Source organism: Rhinolophus ferrumequinum, chromosome 5, assembly GCF_004115265.2.
Source record: "Rhinolophus ferrumequinum isolate MPI-CBG mRhiFer1 chromosome 5, mRhiFer1_v1.p, whole genome shotgun sequence".
In the NCBI taxonomy this organism is placed as follows: Eukaryota; Metazoa; Chordata; class Mammalia; order Chiroptera; family Rhinolophidae; genus Rhinolophus; species Rhinolophus ferrumequinum.
Window position 1 is genome coordinate 14,116,722 of NC_046288.1, and position 18,669 is coordinate 14,135,390.

Genomic DNA, 18,669 nt, shown 5'->3' on the forward strand with positions numbered 1-18,669 from the left:
GGTTCCAGATCTCACACCTGCTGTGGCCCAGGCTCCGCTGTAAGTCTGTTGGCCAGAATCAGCCCCCGACTCATTCTAGCTTAATTCCCTCCTCTCTACCTTAAAAGGAGCTTTAAAAGTATGGGAAATGCCAGTGTTACCCCACAGGCAAGCCTGGCTGGCTTCCTCACTTCAGACAGTCCCCTCCTCTCCCTGAGGGAGTGGGCTCCTGCGGCCACATTCAGTCCCTTTCCTGAGGCCTGTGGTGGGTCGGCTCCTTCTTGCCTCATTCCTACGAGACCAAGCTAAAGCCCAGAGCTTGATTTGGAGCAAAGCAAGAACCTACTACCACAGGGCCTTTTACTTCAAGGAGACCAGGAGTCCACAGTTATCATCATAATAATGGTAAACGTTTATAGGGCACTTACTATGTACCATGCCCTTCCCATTCAATATCTCACCTAATTCTCACAACCACCTCCTGAGGTATTATTCTCTCCATTTCATAGATGAAAAAACTGAGACTCAGAAATATTACAAAGCTTGCTCAGTGTTGCCGGCTCCCACCAACTCCACCAAACCATCAGAATTATTTCTTCCTTCCTCTTTAAATACGATCATGTGTCAAAGTGTATTGAGGCCTTTCTTCCAGTGAAGGGGCCTCTAGGAATCCATTTCAAAGATTCGCACTTGATAGGATTGGCCAGATTATTATTTTTAGACTAGACATAGGAAAGAAAAGCATATCTGGGTAAAGGTCAACTGGAGAAGACGGAAGAGTGGCGTGAGGGTAACTGGTTTCCCAGAACAAGTCTTAACCACATTACAATCTATCAGAAAATTGCACAGGCATTTTATCAGGAGCACTGATTTTCTTCCCAGAAGGAGGTTTTGAATTACATCCCACACAGAAAGGGTCTGCCCCAGACCAGATGTGGGCTAATTTTTCTTTTCAATGTTATTACAATGAACATCACATTTTATCGACGTATCACATTTTATCGAACATGACTATTGCAATGTAATTATGTAATGATAACACATAATCATGGTGTTACAGAAATCCTGAGACAGTCAGGATCAACCTACATGTCTGGCCTATAACAGATGCTTAATAAATGTTTATTCAGAGAATGAATGAACAAATGTATTAAATTTTTCAGGCAGAGAAGAAATGAGTAAACCAGATCGATGCTGCTCAAAGTGCAATCCAAGGACCAGGCAAGGTAGGTCTGCAAACTGTTAGTGGACCACAGCAAGATAAGCACAGAAATTGAGAGTACATATGCAGAAAGTTTTTTAGCAATTGAATAATACTTATTGAATCTAATAATAAAAAATGGGACTGGCGTCATATATGTTTATTTTCTAATTTCATGTTTTCCTATTAGTCCTTTATCTTTTTTCCTTTTTCTAGGAATTTGTTGTGCTTTTAAACAGTATTGATCTGCAATGATTGGAAATTTAAAAAAAAAAAAAAAAAAGAAAGATATTTTACCTCAGCAGTTTAATCAGACGATCGCAGACCCATTGGAAAGTCCAGACGACTTTATCACATGAGAAATTACATTTATAAGAAATATCAAAGCAGAAGAAAGAGACCTTGAGTCTGCCCTACACAAACCTTCAGCCAGTCAGCTGTAACAAGAGCCTCACCTAAGATCACCACTTATTTCTTGGAGGGTGGGAAAGAGAGGTGTCCGTTCTAGGCTCCTCATGTACAGGTTCTCAGAGCTATGCCATAGCTCGGAGGCCCGGCACCGCTCATATTCTCCTCCCTACCCTACCCCCAAACTTCAGAACGAACCAGGGAGAATCAGAGACGTTAGCATCAAAGCAGAGCAAAATCCGAGGCTCTGTGTTGTGGCAGGATGGGGGTTTTCTTCCCCCTTACCCCCTCCTTTCCTTCCTCCCCAAGGCCCCCTCCCAGCCCTTCCTGGGAGGATGTCTGGTAAAATGGAGGAAAGTGACTGTTCTGTCTGACAGGTATCAATGGTAATAAAAGAAAGTGTGGTTCTTTGTGTAGCTATTTCACTCTGAAGGGTTTAAGCCTCCTCTAGGGACCTTCTTTATGGGGCCCTACCTTGCAGGAAGGGCAGAAAAGATAGGAAAAAATGGGGGGACAGTGGAGAAAAGATAGAGAAAACCAGAGAGAAAGTAGCTGCATGGATGGGTATCAAATTACGTAATGAACTTACAGGTGACCTAATGGGAAAGTAAAATCTCTGGACTTCACATCTGTCATACTAAGATTTTTCTTTCTAGAACTGGATGTTCCTATAGGCCCTCCCAGTTATGTAACCAAAGAGCCAGTGTGTGAAACCAAATAAGTGGAACCATTATTGGCAGTGTGGTGGTCAGGAACATAGGCTTGACCCAGATTGCCGGGATTGAATCTTGACTCTGACACATGCTAGGTATCTGACCTTGGGTAAGTTTCCTCATTTGTCAAATGGTGATAATAATAGTACCTGTATTTTGAGTGTCTACAAGTAAATAAATTAACTTATGTAAAGCACAAAGTGCTAGATATATCTGTGGTTTTCACTATGGCTTTAAACAGGCCATACACAAACACACATACTCACAAGCATGCACACACTCAGACATTTCCAGTACAAAGTTCAACAGATGCCCATAGATGCAATTAACAAATCGTGCTTACAGGTTCCTTGGGAAAATCTGGGGTAGTTATCATGGCGCCTTTAGACTCAATGGCGTAAGAGTATGTATATTCATTAACATGCTAACATGGAAAGCTGTTCACAATACAGTAAGTGAAAAAAGCAGGTTGAAAATCAGATTGTATCATGTGATTCTATTTTCTTAAAAATACACACATATGTGTATAAGAAAAATCCTGGAAGGGTAAATAAAAAAAATGATGTAACTGATTGTCAGAATGATTTTTATTATTGTCTTTTTGCATTGCTGTTTTTTTAAATCATTTCAACAGTAAGCATGCAATATTTATAAAATTGGGGGGGAGGTAAATATAGAAATATATGTCTATATAAAGAATCTCTCTCCCTTCTGATTCCTTTTACCTGCCCCAACCAGGCTGGCTTGCAGATTTTGCTTCTGAGCATATGGGTGAAGGGTGGGAGAGTTCAGGTTACCCCTGAACTCGTGAAGCCCCAACCCTGAGCTGTTCAGGGCTCATCGCTCTGAACAGCTGTTGAGCTTGTCAGTAACAGGCGACGCAGTGCTACTGGCTGGCGGTTGTGTCCTGTGTCTTCCTGCTCCTGTACTGTAGCTGGTTTCACGTGCTTGCCTTTGCCTCTGACATTTTCTTTTCTTTTGTTTTTTTTGAAATCACCTGTCAGTGCCCTGACATTTTAAGCAAAGGGTAAACCTTTAAACTTCCATCATTCAAACTGAAACAAATAGACACAGAGCCCATAGCGCAAAGCTGGAGGCCAAAGGTCTGAGACCTGAGGGAAGAGGGGAGAGCACCTGGGAGCCGAGACCTGATCTCAAGCCCCAGCTTTGCTGAAGTCAGCTTTGTGTCCTTGGGCAGCTAGGAGAGTCAGTTTCCTGATCTGTAAAGTGATAAGTTAGGCTAAATCCTCCCTAAGCTCCCTTCCAGCTCCAAATATGCAAGTCTAGTAATAATATAATTGTAATAAAATTAACATAACATAATAAAATATAACATAATATAGATAATACCAGGTAGTATAACAATAGAGATAATATAATAAAAATAATAAAGAATAGAAGCAAATGTTCCAGTCATGTTAATTTAGATAGTAGACCCTCAGTGGAGGTATATACACTAACAGAGAAGAGAAAAGAATTAGTGTGAGTTTGCATGCAGTATCCAGAGAATTAATGCAAATATGGTTTGGGGCCTGGATTAGCAGGTAATTTCCTTCTTTCAGACTTTTCCATAGATGTAATCTATGTCTGTTTAATTTACCTAATGAGTGCTTAGCGGACAACCGCGCAGTGGTGGGTCTAATATTTTTAAAAATGTGTTCTGATAGTAAGGATAATCATGGCTTGGAAATGGAGACCTCACTTCTGGTCTGTAACTGTGTGTGTGGCCTGAACACGTCACATAGCTTTGTGGGCCTTACCTCTCTCACTTCTACTTCACAGTGTCATCTTGAGCCTCAGATGAAAGCCTGGTGGTGTGGAAAATGGGGAATCGGGAGCCATGAAGTCAAAGCATAATCCTGGTTCTGCCAAGCATTAGTTAGGTGTGCATAGATGAGTCATCTAGCTTCCCTGAGCTTTAGCTGCCTTGCCTGTAAAATGAGCCAGATAATAATAGCCCACAGTATTGCTGTTAGGTAAAGCGGGACAATGCACAGGAAGAACTTGGTAACCTAGAGGGCTAAGCAGATATGGGCAATTATTACCATAAGACACAGGAAAGCATTTTGAACACTCTTAAAGTGCCGTGTGAATGAATGTGCAAGAGGATGATAATGAGAATTGATCTACACAAGAAAGAGAATTCAGCATCGACTATGACCCCATCTCAGCACTGGAGTAATCAAAGATGGTTGAGAGGGGTACCTGGCTGCAGAGAGAATGATGAAAAGAAAAAGAGAAAAAGGAAGGGCAGGAGATGCTATTTGAGAAGTACATGCATATATTGATTTATTTGGGGGCTTTCTGAAGACTTTAAGAAAAAAATATCTTTAGTCAAAATCCTCAGTAAATCTTCAATTCCCTGAGACGACTGCTCTATCATCCAACAACGGCCCTTGGGTTCATTCCCGTGACTCACTTGTGAATTACACCCCTTAGTGTGAAATTAGTGTGCATTATTGTGAAAGTTCTGCGGACAGATTGGGGCACCTTACTATGTTCTAGTTAAACAACATTTCCAACTGCATCAGCACTTCCAACTGCATCAGGAGATGGGCTCTACCTGCCATAACCGACCTATTTCTCAAGCCTGCATGGCCACATACGTGAACAGATTCTTGGAATCACTCCACAGGGCCCAGTAGGCGTGGTCTTGGCTCTCCTTTGAGTCCTATCTAGAGCCTGAGTTCTGGTCATTTCCTTCCTTGTTTTCAGAATCCTTTGGAAACCACTTTCCTGTGTAAGCCACCAGCACCACTTTGCTTCTGTTAATCATGTCATTCTCCATTACAGTCTATTTGCTAATCCATTCCTTGGAACAGCCCTAACCCAACATGGTTGGAATCCCCTGTGAAGTCGGTCACTTCTGGAGAGAGCTGGGTATTGAACAGTGATTATTGTAAAAAGCATGTGTGTCCCTCTCTGAGTGCCAACAGAGAAACAGTTAAGCCTGCTATCTTTCTCAGAGGGGTGGTTAGTTTTTAAATGATGAGGTCTGTCTACATCGTCCAGGCTTCTTCTTCAATTTAGAGAAGAAACAACCAAATATTGTCTCTCCCTTTTCCTAATTTATTTTCCATATACCACTGACAGCCCATCTACATTTATCTGGTTTGTATACATAGTTATTATCTGCACGTACACACCTATCCCTACCTAACTAGATCCTAAACTCCACAAAAGCAGGAACTTTGGCTACTTGCAGCCTTGGTGCTAAGAAGGTCATGGTTGAATGTGGGAATGGAAACATAAACACATAATTATGAAACAATCCAGTGCTGGAGATAGGCTGCTGTTAATTGTTGATTTTCCTGTCTGGACGATCTATCCATTGATGTCAATGGAATATTAAAGTCCCCTATTATGACTATTACTGTCCTCTATTACTGTCAATCTCCCCCTTTATGTCAGTCAATATTTGCTTTATATATTTAGGTGCTCCTATTTGGGTGCATAAATGTTTATGAGGGTTATATCCTCTTATTGAATCAATCCCTTTATCATTATGGAATGTCATTCTTTGTCTCTTATTATAGTCTTTTTTTTTTTTTTTAAGTCTGTTTTGTCTGATATAAGTATTGCTAATCCAGCTTTTTTTTTTTGCATGAAATATCTTTTTCCCTCCTTTTACTTTAAGTATGCATGTCTTTCAATCTGAAGTGGGTCTCTTGTAGACAGCATATCTATGGGGTCTTTTTTTATTATCCATTCAAAAGACCCTATGTCTTTTGATTGGAGCATTTAAGTCATTTACATTTAAAGTGATTATTAATAGACATCTACTTATTGCCATTTTACTATTCATACTTATGTGTTTTTCTCCCCCCTCTTCTTCTTAAAGAAAGCCCTTTAACATTTCTTATAATACTGTTTTCGTGGTGATGAACTCCTTTAATTTTTTCTTGTCTGGGAAACTCTTTATCTCTCCTTTAATTTTAAATGATAGCCTTGCTGGGTAGAGTAGTCTTGGTTGTAGATACTTGTTTTTTATAACTTTGAATATTTCATGCCAATCCCTTCTGGCCTGCAAATTTTCTGTTGAGGAATCAGCTGATGTCTTAGGGCAGCTTCCTTGTAGGTAACTAACTGCCTTTTTCTTTCTGCTTTTAAGATTCTGTATCTTTAACCTTTGCCATTTTAATCATGATATTTCTTGGTGTGGACCTCTTTGAGTTCAACTTTGGGAATTTTCAGCACTTCCTGGACTTTTGTATCTATTTCTTCCACTACATTATGGCAGTTTTCAGTCATTATTTCTTCAAATAGGTTCTCAAGCTCTTGCTGTCTCTCTTCTCCTTCTGGTACCCCTATGATATAAATGTTGTTACTCTTGATGTTGTCCCAGAGGTCTCTTAAGCTATGCTCATTTTTTAAATTCATTTTTCTTTTTGCCATTCCTATTGGGTGTTTTCTGCTACCTTGTCTTCCAAATCACTGATTCAATCATCTGCTTCATCTAATCTACTGTTGATTCCTTCTATCATATTCTTTATCTCATTTATTATATTCTTCATTTCTGACTGCTTCTCTTTTATGGTTTCTATGTTTTTTTTTTATGCTTATTATCTCCCTGTTGACATTCTCACTAAGTTCCTTGAGCATCCTTATAACCAGTGTTTTGAACACTATTTGGTACATTGCTTGCCTCCATTTTGTTTAGTTTTTGGTTTTTTTTCCCTGAAGTTTTGTTCTGTTCTTTCATTTGGGACATGTTTCTTTGTTTTCTCATTTTGGCTGACTTTCTGTGTTTGCTTCTATGTATTAGATAGATCTGCTATGTCTCCCAGTCTTGGTAGGGTGGCCTTATGTAGTGGGTGTCCTGTGGGGCCCAGTGGCACAGTCCCCCTGATCACCTGAGCCAGGTGCTTTAGGAATGTCCTTTGTGTGGGTTGTGTGTATCCTCCTGTTGTGGTTGAACCTTGGTTGCTGTTGGCACATCATCGGGTGGTACTGACCCTCAGGCTGACTGGTTGTGAGGATTGGCCATGACCACAGTGTACAAGCTGCTGTGGGGGGCTGACAGCAGGGAGCAGGGCTCTGGTGCCTGCTGAGACCACCCTTTGGGTGCCCCACTTTGGGGACTAATTGGGTGATGCTCTGTTGTGGTCTGAAGCCTGCCATTGGATGTTTTGGTTCTGAGGCCTCTTGGAAGGGGCTCTAGTGCAGGTCAAAGTTAGCCACTGCCTTTGACCAGCCTGGGGCTACCTGGTAGGAGCTACAAAGTAATCCGCAGTTGCTTGTTGCCTGTGCTGGACCTGGAGACATGTGGGACAGGCCACATTGCAAACCAAGGCCAGCTACCACCAGTACCAGGCCTGATGTACCTCAGCACAAGCCCCAGGGTACCCTGAAGTCTTGTCACCACCTCCTGGCTGCCTGTAAGGCCCAGTCTCTGAAAGAATATCAGCAGTATACAAATTGGATGAGGCGGGGCATCACCAGAGTGGGGCCAGTGGTGTTCACCAGGTTAATGAAGATTCAGATTTGGCACCCGTCCTGAGCCTGGGGCTACTCAGCAAAAGGCACAGAGCACACTGAGGCGAGCCACCACCCACCTGTGGCCCACAGACTCCTGAGAATTGTCCAAGAAAAACTGCAGTACAGGCTGGGGCTGGCAGTCCACCCAAAAAAGCCTCCAGCTAGCTGTGTTCAAGATGGGTGGGGTGGGATCCAGGGAGTCATCAGTGTGGGGCAAGCAGAGTTCACCATGCAAATACAGATTCAGATTTGGCCACGTCGTGGGGAGGGCTCAACTCAGAGACAATGGTGGCTATCCCTCCAGTTCTTACCCTGAATCCACACAACTCAGTCTTTCTCTGTATATCTCTGACACCTCCTAAGACATTGTCCCTTTACTGGAGCCCAGGGTGAATGCCTGTGAGTGAGTGAGTGAGTGAGTGGGTGAGTGAGTGAGTGAGTGAGTCTGTGTGCAGGTCCTTTAATTAAATGCCGGGGTTTCCAGCCACCTTCCATCTTACTTGGAGGGACAGAATGCCTGCTGATTTTTCACAGCCAAATATTGTGGGGACTCCTCTTCCTAGCACTGGTACTCTGGGCTTGGGAGCTTAGTGTGGGGCTGGGACCCCTCACTCCTCAGGGGGAACCTCAGCAGCTGAGATATCTCTCCCAATTCTCAACCACCACATGTGGGTGTGGGGCCAGTCCATTTCACTTCTCCACCCTTCCTACCAATCTCATCATTGCTCTTCTTTATATCCTTAATTATAAGACTTCTATTCAGCTAGTCTTCAGATCGTTCTCTATGTTGATAGTTCTATAATTTAGTTATAATTTTAATGTGGTTCATTTCTATATTTCCCAGGTCTCCCTGAGTCCTTGCTCTCAGTACCAGTGCAGATCACAGCATGACAGAGTCTGGGGCAGAGCCACCAGGGACTGTTAATGGCTAGTGGTCCTGAGCACCCCTCAAGTACTTTTTTTTATTGTTTATCAGTCATGTATATTTTTTCTTCTGAGAAATGTCCATTTTAAAGTTGGGTTATTTTTGTTGATTCATAGTAGTTCTTTATATATTATGGATAATAACAGAACTTTTAAAATATAAATATCTTATTAGAAGACACATAATTGTTGAATACTGCTATCACAGAACTATTCTTTTACTTATTGAGATCAGAATTAATCAACATACTCCTCCTTTCTCTTCCAAACAAATAGATGTTGAGAGTGATATTTCCTGGGTTTTGAGGCTACGACCTGGCAGCTACCCAGATCGCCACACCTATACCCTTCAGTAGAGGTTTGAGTAATCACTTAATGCCAGAATATATAGATTACTCTTAATATTTAGTGAGTGTATCAGTCTGAATCCCTTAGGAAACCAAATTTATTTTAGATGTTTCAGATAAAGAGACTTGAATGAAGGCACTACTTGTAGACGTCTGTTAAGAGAACACATGAGAGATGTTGCATCCCAACACTAGCACCAGCAGGAAACCATTACCTCCTTTAGGGCTCATGGGCAGGGTGAGGAAATACTCCAGTGAAAGCTGGAGGTGTGGAGGAGGAGCTGTCCAGCAGGAGCTTCAGCTCCTCACATGGAATGAGTCACAGCTATTGACATATGAGCATCACCAAAGCAAGAAAGGAAAAGGAAGAAAAACCCAACTATTCTCTCCACCTACCCTCTGATTTCCAGCAGAGTCTCCCACCAACTGCACCCAAGTGGAAGGCAGCCAGGAAGAGCTCCTGGATGATGCAGTCCACTGGGCTAGCCTCCCAGGCACAGAGGAGGTGTGGGGACAGAGTCCCAGAGAGCAGTTTCCAGGCTCTCGGCCTCACGTGGAAAGGTGTTGGTTTGGTTATTAGATGGCCATCAGCTATAATCAGATGGCCATCCACTGTGGCTGGGTGGCCATCAGCTGTAACCAGTTAGCCATTAACCATTAAAATAACTGCCATGGCTTCACTAGCAGGTTGGTTGGTTGGTTGGCAGAGAAGTGGACGGCGGATTGGGGCTAGCAAGTGGAGTTAGCAATCAGATTGTGGATTGCGGATTGTATGGAGCCTGCTTCCTGTGTCTCCAACCCAGCCACCAGCGAGAATATAGTGGTATGAACCCCCTATCCATGGCTCCGTTGGTGTTCCTTTTTGGCCTCAACATATCCTGAGTTCTTGTGCTGAGAACAGGAGCTCAGACCCTGCATTACACATGGCGCAGCGAATGGCAGCGTATGGTGCCGGCCAGGGCTCTCCGAAGGATGGTGGAGGAGTTTGTGCATGTGAACACTCAGTCTCAGGAAGCCCATGAGGAGCGGTGCCAGGAACAGGAAACACAATCTGCCTGGGAGAAACGTGACCCCTCAGTGAATTGGTGGTCCTCTCGAGCCTCTGGATGGCACACCGCTCTGTTGGTCATGGCAGGCATCGCCTGGTTTTTGGTAGGCTGCTGCTGCCATAGGCTCCTAGAGTTGTGGACATCTAGTGCGGGGGGCCACCACCCACTCAGATACCTCGCATGGAGAGCAGCATTCCGACCACATAGGAATGATGCCTGACTCTGGGCAGGAGGACATGTGGCCCCTACACAGTGTGTGGTGCCCGGTGGCCACTGTTCTCAGGAGCTGGACCCCATGGAGGAGTGGGAAGATGTGGATGGTTCTCCAACCTGCATAGGAAAAGCCGCGCAGCTGCCGGAGAGCTGGACGCCCATGGAGGGGTGAGAAGATGTGGACAGTTCTCCAACCAGCATAGGCCAGAGAAAGCAAAGATCGTTGCAGCCATGTGGGCTGGGAAGTGCTTGCTGAGACAGCCCAGGTACAGCACTTGTGGTCCCAGGAGGAAACGCTTGCTGAGTCCTCGGTGGAGGATGCGGGTGAGGTCAAGGTTGTCCCTCACCCCCAGGTTGGGGAGGACTTGGAGCCCTCGCCCTGTGGGGAGGGCACACATTGTAAGGCCAATGCACAGCCCTGGCGAATGACTGTGGACTATGGGGAATTGCTTTCCATCCCTGATTTGATGGAACTCTTAACAGTTTGCTTGGGAACGTGCCACCATGTGGTGGAACTGGCGGATGTTTACTTCCTGTGCCTCGCCTGGCCACCAGTGAGACTGGGGTGCAGGAAGACCCCTTATTGGGGTACAGGCAGATGTTTGCTTCCTGTATCTCGACCAGCCGTCATTGAGAATATGTAAGCACCTTGGCTGTGAGCCACTATTGTTCCAGCACGGTTGTCACGCAGGGTGTCATGCGGGGTCTCTGGTCCTGCTCCCCACAGAAGAATGCAGAACATGGTGAGACCAAAAAGGAACACCAACGGAGCCATAGATAGGGGAGTCATACCTCTATAGTCTCGCTGGCGGCTGGGTTGGAGACACAGGAAGCAGGAGCCACATGATCCACAACCCGCCGTCTGCTTCTCTGCCAACCAACATCACTTGCTAACAGCAATCTGCGTCTTTGCAATCCACAATCCACAATCCACGCTCACTAGCTTAGCCACGGCAGTTATATCAGTGGTTAATGGCGAACCAGTAACAGCTGATGGCCAACTAGTCACAGCTGATGACTATCTACTACCCCAGCCAGCACCTTCCCACGTGAGGCCAAAGGCCTGGAAACTGTTCTCTGGGACTCTGTCCCCACAACGGTACCCTGAGAAACCCTGGCTGTGCCCAGAAAGACTGGTGGTGCCCTGAGAAACCCTGGCTGTGCCCAGGAAATCTGTCTGTGCCCAGAAAGACTGGAGATACCCTGAGAAAACCTGGCTGTGCCCAGAAAGTAGGTGGGCATCGAGGGACATTCCCTGGGACATTACTTGAACTGGACTGAAACTTTTTCTCGTGAGCTGGGTTCCTGGCTCAGGGCCCCTTGCATAAGACACTTGTTGTGTAGATTGTGAGATGAGACCCTGGAAGGGTGGAGTGTGGGGACAGAGTCCCAGAGAGCAGTTTCCAGGCTCTCAGCCTCACATGGAAAAGTGCTGGCTCTGTTTTTAGATGGCCATCAGCTATAATCAGATGGCCATCTGCTGTGGCCGGGTGGTCATCAGCTATAACCAGTGAGCCATTAGACACTAATATAACTGCCATGGCTATGCTAGGGGGTTCGTTGGTTGGTTGGTTGGCAGAGAAGCGGACGGCGGATTGCAAGTGGGGTTAGCAAGAGCGGATTGGGGCCAGTAAGTGTGGTTAGCAAGCAGATTGTGGATTGCGTATCGTGTGGAGCCTGCTTCCTGTGTCTCCCACCCAGCCACCAGCGAGAATATAGTGGTATGAACCCCCTATCCATGGCTCCGTGGGTGTTCCTTTTTGGCCTCCCCATATCCTGCGTTCTTGTGCGGGGAGCGGGACCAGAGACCCTGCATTATAGGAGTTCAGCGACAAGTAGAAAACGGAAATGGGGGAGCAGAGACCAGCCAGGACAGTGGAATATGAACCACCTGAGACTTTTCACAGGAAGACTGACAAAAGAAATCTCACACAGAAAGGCTGCCGAGCTCTCACCCTCAGGGTGTCCCTACAGTGCGTAACAGGTATCATTCTCAGCATCTTGGCTAAACTAGCTGGGGTAATGGACATTAAATGTAACTCACAATATCATTTTTAGACGGTCAAGTTTACAATCAAAATTACAAGGCAAAATTGAGACATTTTGAACAGAACTGTGCTGGAAACTATCTCTATTTATCTGTCAGTTTCTTATCAACAGAGAGAATAATAGCTCCTTTGTGAATATGTTATGAGGATTAAATGAGATGATATATATATATATATATAAAGTGCCTAGCACAGGGCCTGGAACCAGTAAGCGTTCAAATGTAGTATTTTGCTATTGTCATTATGTGTCATTTTATTCATCTTACTCTAGTTAACATTGCTAAAAATGGAGCTTGCTTCTGCATGGACTTCCCATCATGTGGCCCACTATTAACAAGTTCTAGAATATTTTAATCTGACCTAGAATATTCAGGCTATGTATGTATCTGCATAGGGATCCACCAAAAACATAATAGCATCACTATTTTAACAATAGTTTACAGATATAAAGCATTTCTACAATCATTATTGTAGTGATTCTTGGAGTAACCCAAGAATTAGAACCTCTGTCTTAAAATGGGACAAAGGGCTGAAACACAAACGACCCAGACTTTCTAATTCTGAAATGTGTTACAACTGTCTGGCCTCTTACTCCCTGATTATGGCTCCCTAATTATCATTAAGTGTTACATTCTATGTCAGGATATATTTTAGGATCAATGAAAAAAGTTAACGTGGACTTTAGGTTTAATCAAGTACTTTTTATGAACTTACATCACAAGTAATTTGTATGGTGTATCTTTTCTGGTGAAAAACTGCTTGAGATCTTAACTAACAATTATGTTGCTTTGCTTTTTCAGGAGAGCTACAGCTTGAGGATAAATAACTCCCTACCCGTAAGTTATTCTAGTCTGATTCAACCCACAGGATTGCCTTCTCGGAATTGGGGACAAACACTCACAGAATCTCTGTCCCCCCTGTCGTATCATAACTCTACAGATGTGTCAGACTGGAATCCTTCCATCAATCTCATGCTGGGTAAAATGCCCTTCTCTGGTACCAAATCCTTAAAAGGAAAGAAGCCAGCTCTTCTCTCCCCTGTCACTCCCTCATACAAAGGAAATACCTGAAACCTGAGGGATAGACAAGTGAGATAAGAAAAAGAGAATAATTTCCAAGCTTTTTAGAGCATGAAATCATGATGCATTTCATCTCTGTCAGTTCACATACAATCAACCTAGAAAATTACACCTAAAAGCTAACGGTTGGAGCAGGGACTTTTGCGAATGATGGTGCTCTGTGATTTAGGTCCCATTCTCGTTTCCAAAAAGAAAAATAAAAAGAGAGGAATCAGATCAGACATGGAATTTTGTTTTTTTTTTAATAATTTTTAAAACACAGGCCACTTGACTCGTGGGGGTGGGGCCCACAAGGCTACATGAGATCGGATGTGGCAAAGCCATACGGTTGGCCTGCTCTGGGAGGAAGTAGGGCAGAGTGGTTTTGAGCAGAGCTTCAGGGTTAGACAGACCTGCTCGAGAGTCCTGGTGCTGCCACTCACCTTCTGTATGGCCCTGGACTTGTCACGTCATAGTGCCAAGCCTCAGTTTCCTAGGGTAAGATGGGACTCTTTAGAGTGTGGCCACCTACACACCAAGTGCTCAGCACACTGCCCGGCACATTCGAAACACTCAGCAAAACAGTAGCCATTAGGACGCTTTTAGCTTTCTTGTCAGTCAGTCTGGTTTCATCACATTAGAGGCTGCTGCCCTATTTAGATAGTCAATATAAAGTAAAACAGAAGAGGATGAATAACTCAAACATTCAAATCAACTCTTTAATATAAAAAAGAACATACTTAAAATTTGTTTATTAACAAATATTAAACATATTTAACATATTTAATGTTGCTAGGTGGAATAGTTAAGAATCAACATACAATAGTCTACAAAAACAGTACCGCAAGTTTTGAAGTGTAAGAAACATGTGCCTGCGTCTAGGCAGGCAAAAATAAATATACACTCACGTAGAATATACATTACATGGATTCCAACAAAATGACCTATTTTCACTTCTTACCCCTGCAAGGCTAACGAGGGTCTGCTTCCTTCCCATACCCACTTGCTGGCACAGCAGCCCAATTCCTGTCTTTCGGCCTCCAATTCAACACAAGTTTGTTTAGCTACGGTTCCGTCCCTGTGCTGGACACTGAGACACAGAGGAGGTGGCTCTGTCTTCAAGAACTCATAGTGTGCTAGGGAGACAGACACCGCTGTCCTCAATGTTGCCAGGTCCCATCACTGGGAAGGGTATGATCACAGATTTTTATTCTCAGGTGTGAGGGTTCCCAGAGGGAGCATTTAAGCTTGGCTCCTGCTAAAAGGCAGAGGGCTCATCTGTGTGTCTGCCCAGGTGAAGACAAAGTCATTTGCTGAGGCCCTCTCTGGCCCTCCCTTCCTCTCCCCTTCCACCATGGAATCAACTCTTCTTCCCTCACTTAGAATCTGGTCCCCAGGCCTCCCCATTTTCAAACACACCCATCCCTCATCTCCCTTTAACTAGAAAGTAAAGCTTGGGGATAGCCAATTTTAGTGAATAGAAGTTCATTCCTGCTAACATGCTAAACAGCCCCAACCTAAAGACTGGCTCTGAAGGAAAAATCTGCATGAGTTATTTAAGATTGTTTGCGTGTTGAGGGAGAGGATGATAATCAACAGGGATATTAGAGATGAGCTTCAATCGCCTCCCCTGCCTGGTTACCTTTCAAGCCTTTCAACCCTCTGCACACCCAGTGCCAGGAGCTAGATACAGGGGCTCTCAAATCAAGGGACATAGGTGACACAGAGGCAAGGACAAGCCACGGGACTGGAGAGCTGGAGATGGCTGGGTAAAGGCAGATATGTCAACCCAGGGAATGAGGGAACCTCAGCACCCACAGACTAAGATCCAGGTCAAAGGCCTTTTACTGGACATTGGTGAGAGAAGAGGACAGAAAGAAAGCAGTGTGGAGATGAGCACAAATCTGATTTTGACACTGATTATAGCTATAAAGACTTGACTACATAAGGAAATTGAAAAATTAGTTTGGTTATATCAATGTAAGACTCATCATCGTCATTTACGTCAACTGCCTTACCATTTGTGTGTAATGGCCATGTTATACCACGACAGTGATGTACTTTAATAAACATGGTTCAGAGTGATTCTGAGTTTTATTGGATTAGGTGAGTAAATTATATACCTGGGTGCCAACCTTCACAATTTCTGCCTCAAGTTACACAGTCTTCTGTTCTTAATTTTTACACATGATCATACCATTGCTTTTAACCAGATAAAATGGAGTTTGGGGAGGTCACCATTTATTCAATATTTGCCCTGAGAACTTTTTATTATCTGAAAATTGCTATACAGCTTTCCTGTTCCCTGTTCTTGGAATTTGTGGTTTGTTTGGGTTTTTTTGTTTGTTTGTTTTTTACTCAGGTGCTTCATATTCATGAAATAGTAAAAGCTATACATTATTCCTTCTTTCTCTTACACACACATATATGTAGACACCTTCCTACTTGTTCTGATTGGATTCTAAAATTAATAAATTATGTTGCCATGCCATCTCAGTGTACAGCTCTAATAACAAATTCTCCAGATTCCTACACGTTGAGCCTGCTCTTTCACAAGACCAGATAGGAGCCAGTGTTGGAAGATGCAGGCAGTGTGCGGCAATGAAAGCGAAACTTTTTCAGTTCTGTGTCAAGCTCTGCTGCTATTACTTGGAGAAATCTGATTCTCTACCTGAAAGGTTTTACTTCAGTCAATTTTGGTGAATAAAAGTGGTATAGTTTAGTGCATGATTAGCGTTCTGTGGGTGAAAGGTAACATCATAAATAAGAAATGCTTTTTTTTTTAATAATTACAGAGACTAGAGTAACAACTGTTCAAAATCGTTAGGCAGTATTAAAGTATCATATGTTATTGAACTGTATTTTATATGCAAATTGAATAACAGCTGGGTAGAAAATTCATTGTAAGGATCAGTTGACGGACCTTTTAAAATTCAATTCCTAGCAGGCAAGTGTCTTCCACAAAATCATTACTTCAGGAGAAAATAACACTACAGAAAGAGGGCAAAACCCTATAAGGTTGTTTCACACTTAACAGCAGTTTGTGTTTGTATGTAGGAAAAAACTTCCCAAGTGTGAAAAGGAATTATATGTAAGAGCTCTATATTTTATCTTTTAAATACAATGTGTCTTTAAATATGGAATTATTTGGAAAACTCACATCATTGTCCAAAATTATGAAGACCATTTTAGTTGTTTGATTGGAGATGAAATATTAATTACAGCTTCTCAACAGATCTTCTATTTGGAATGCGCGAGGAGTTCATTTGCCAAGTGTTCTTAACAAAAATATCCAGAGGCCAAGTCCCATAAAAACTGTATCCAAAGGAAACACTGCTCAGGATATACCCAGGAAGAACATCAACCCTTGCTGGCCTGCCTGCTCGCTCTGTCCCCATTAGTCTTTGGGGTGAGCAAACGAGTGTTGGGTGAAGTGTTTCACAAGTTAGAAGATCTTGCACTCATTAATGGAGAAGAGCTTCCTTCTGTTGCGTCTCCTGGCTTGGTTGACGGCAGTTCGGACGGCACACTCAAATACCTGCTGTACCCCCCGGTTGCTAAGGGCCGAGCACTCCAGGTAGCCCTTTGCTTTCACATCCTGGGCCAGTCTCTTCCCTTCTATGGCATTAACGCAGGAGGCCCTGTGGGGCCCCATCTCCCGCTGGTCAGTCTGGGTGGCCACCACCAGCACGGGGGTACAAGGCAAGTGACTCCTGATTTCACCTATCCACTTGTTCTTCAGGTTCAGAAAGGAGTTTTGGTTGGCCACAGAGTAGCACATCAGGACTACATCAGCCTGCTGGTAAGACAGGGGACGGATGCTTCTGAAGGCGTCATTGCCAGCTGTGTCCCAGAGACCCAGACTGATCTGGATACCGTCCATGAAGACGTCCACACCGGTGTTCTCGTACACTGTGGGCTTATAGGCCTCCGGGAAGGTCTCTGAGGTGAAGCGCACCAACAGGGAGGTTTTCCCCACAGCAGAGTCACCCACCAACACACACTTGATGGAACTCAGCATCTTCCCAGCCTGAGTTCCTAGTTACTAGTTCAGAATCCCTGAATGGCTGAAGCAAACGCCATTTAACACAGAGAATGCAAACCAGATGGGTTTGAGTTCTCAGGACCTCTGACAGCAAACTTCAGAATGTTCCTTCTCTCCGTCCACCTGAGGGAGACCTCGATCTACTTTGAAAACCTCCAAAGTCTGGTCTTCAACTGGAACAGAAAGAGAAGAGGGAAAATTGAGTCTGTTTTCCCTTTTTGATGAATGGGGCACTTCCTCGTTGGGAAACTAATTAAACATGGGGCCCACCTCAATATAGCCGTCCTATACCCCACATCGAACCCACTCTTTCCCAGCAAATAAAGCTTGGATCTGGTATCGCCCAGCTCAGGCACCCACAACTCCACCCAGTCAAGGCACATAAGCTGAGTCTTATCTCGAAAATCAGCCTAGTGATAAAAACAAGCAACAGCTCTGATCAAAACATGAAAAAGACCTCAACAGCAACCTGTGTGTGTGAATGAGACGTTTTCAAACAGCTCTCTACTGGCTTCCGCTCCAAGAATTAAGGAAGGCCACTGACAGCACGCTCCATCTTCAGTGTTTAATGGATCCCAGCAACTTTGGGAACTGCAAGAAAGAGAAACGTAATGAGCCACAGATATTATAAGCACTTCCTTTCATTTAGTGATTAATCAGCCAGTCCTTGCTTTATGTGGGAATTTGTGTTGAGGTCAAAGAGAAGAAATTACTGGAACTCTAAAAATTTGCTATGTTTTTTCCCCTTTAAGTTTTTCCATAAACTGGCTATCAATATAACAGAAAAGGCACACTGTCCTTGGCATTTTCGGCATCTGAAATCAGACCCCATTACCTATACAACAATATGGCTTTGAGCACATGTCACTTGATCTCCAAGCCTCATTTTGCACCTCTGCAAGATTTTGATAAATTTAGGAACCACTTCTCAGAGATGTTGCAAAGATTAAATTATTTCTTTCAACATTTTTGGATAGCTACCTAAGTATCAGGAACTCTAGTAGGCCCCTGGTTAAACAAAATAACTTGCTTAAAAGTAACCATATTCAACGCCTCTATTTTTAACAAGGCTGCATAAATATGATAGAATCTGAATTTCATGAAAGGGTCAAATAAATTCTCATGCATTGCAGGTGAGAGAGCTCCAGACAATGAGATCAGCCTTGGAGACAGTGTCCCGTCTACCAACAGACATTGTCACAAGGT

At 43.7% G+C, this 18,669-nt stretch overlaps 1 protein-coding gene across 5 annotated transcripts in view; it reads right to left on the minus strand.

Annotated features, from left to right (window-relative positions):
- Nucleotides 1-13,706: 13,706 nt before the first annotated feature.
- Nucleotides 13,707-18,669, minus strand: part of RHOH (ras homolog family member H) — a 48,993-nt gene continuing 44,030 nt past the window's right edge. For 4 of the 5 annotated variants that reach the window (XM_033106727.1, XM_033106724.1, XM_033106726.1 and 1 more), the window contains 2 exons: nucleotides 17,933-18,054; nucleotides 14,126-17,636 (listed from right to left, as the gene is read on the minus strand). In XM_033106727.1, coding sequence (XP_032962618.1) covers nucleotides 16,864-17,439 — 576 coding nt within the window. In that variant the 5' untranslated portion in view covers nucleotides 17,440-17,636; nucleotides 17,933-18,054 and the 3' untranslated portion in view covers nucleotides 14,126-16,863. Of the gene's footprint in view, nucleotides 14,071-14,125; nucleotides 17,637-17,932; nucleotides 18,055-18,669 lie in introns of those variants that run through there. The other variant, XR_004423065.1, reaches the window with a different exon arrangement.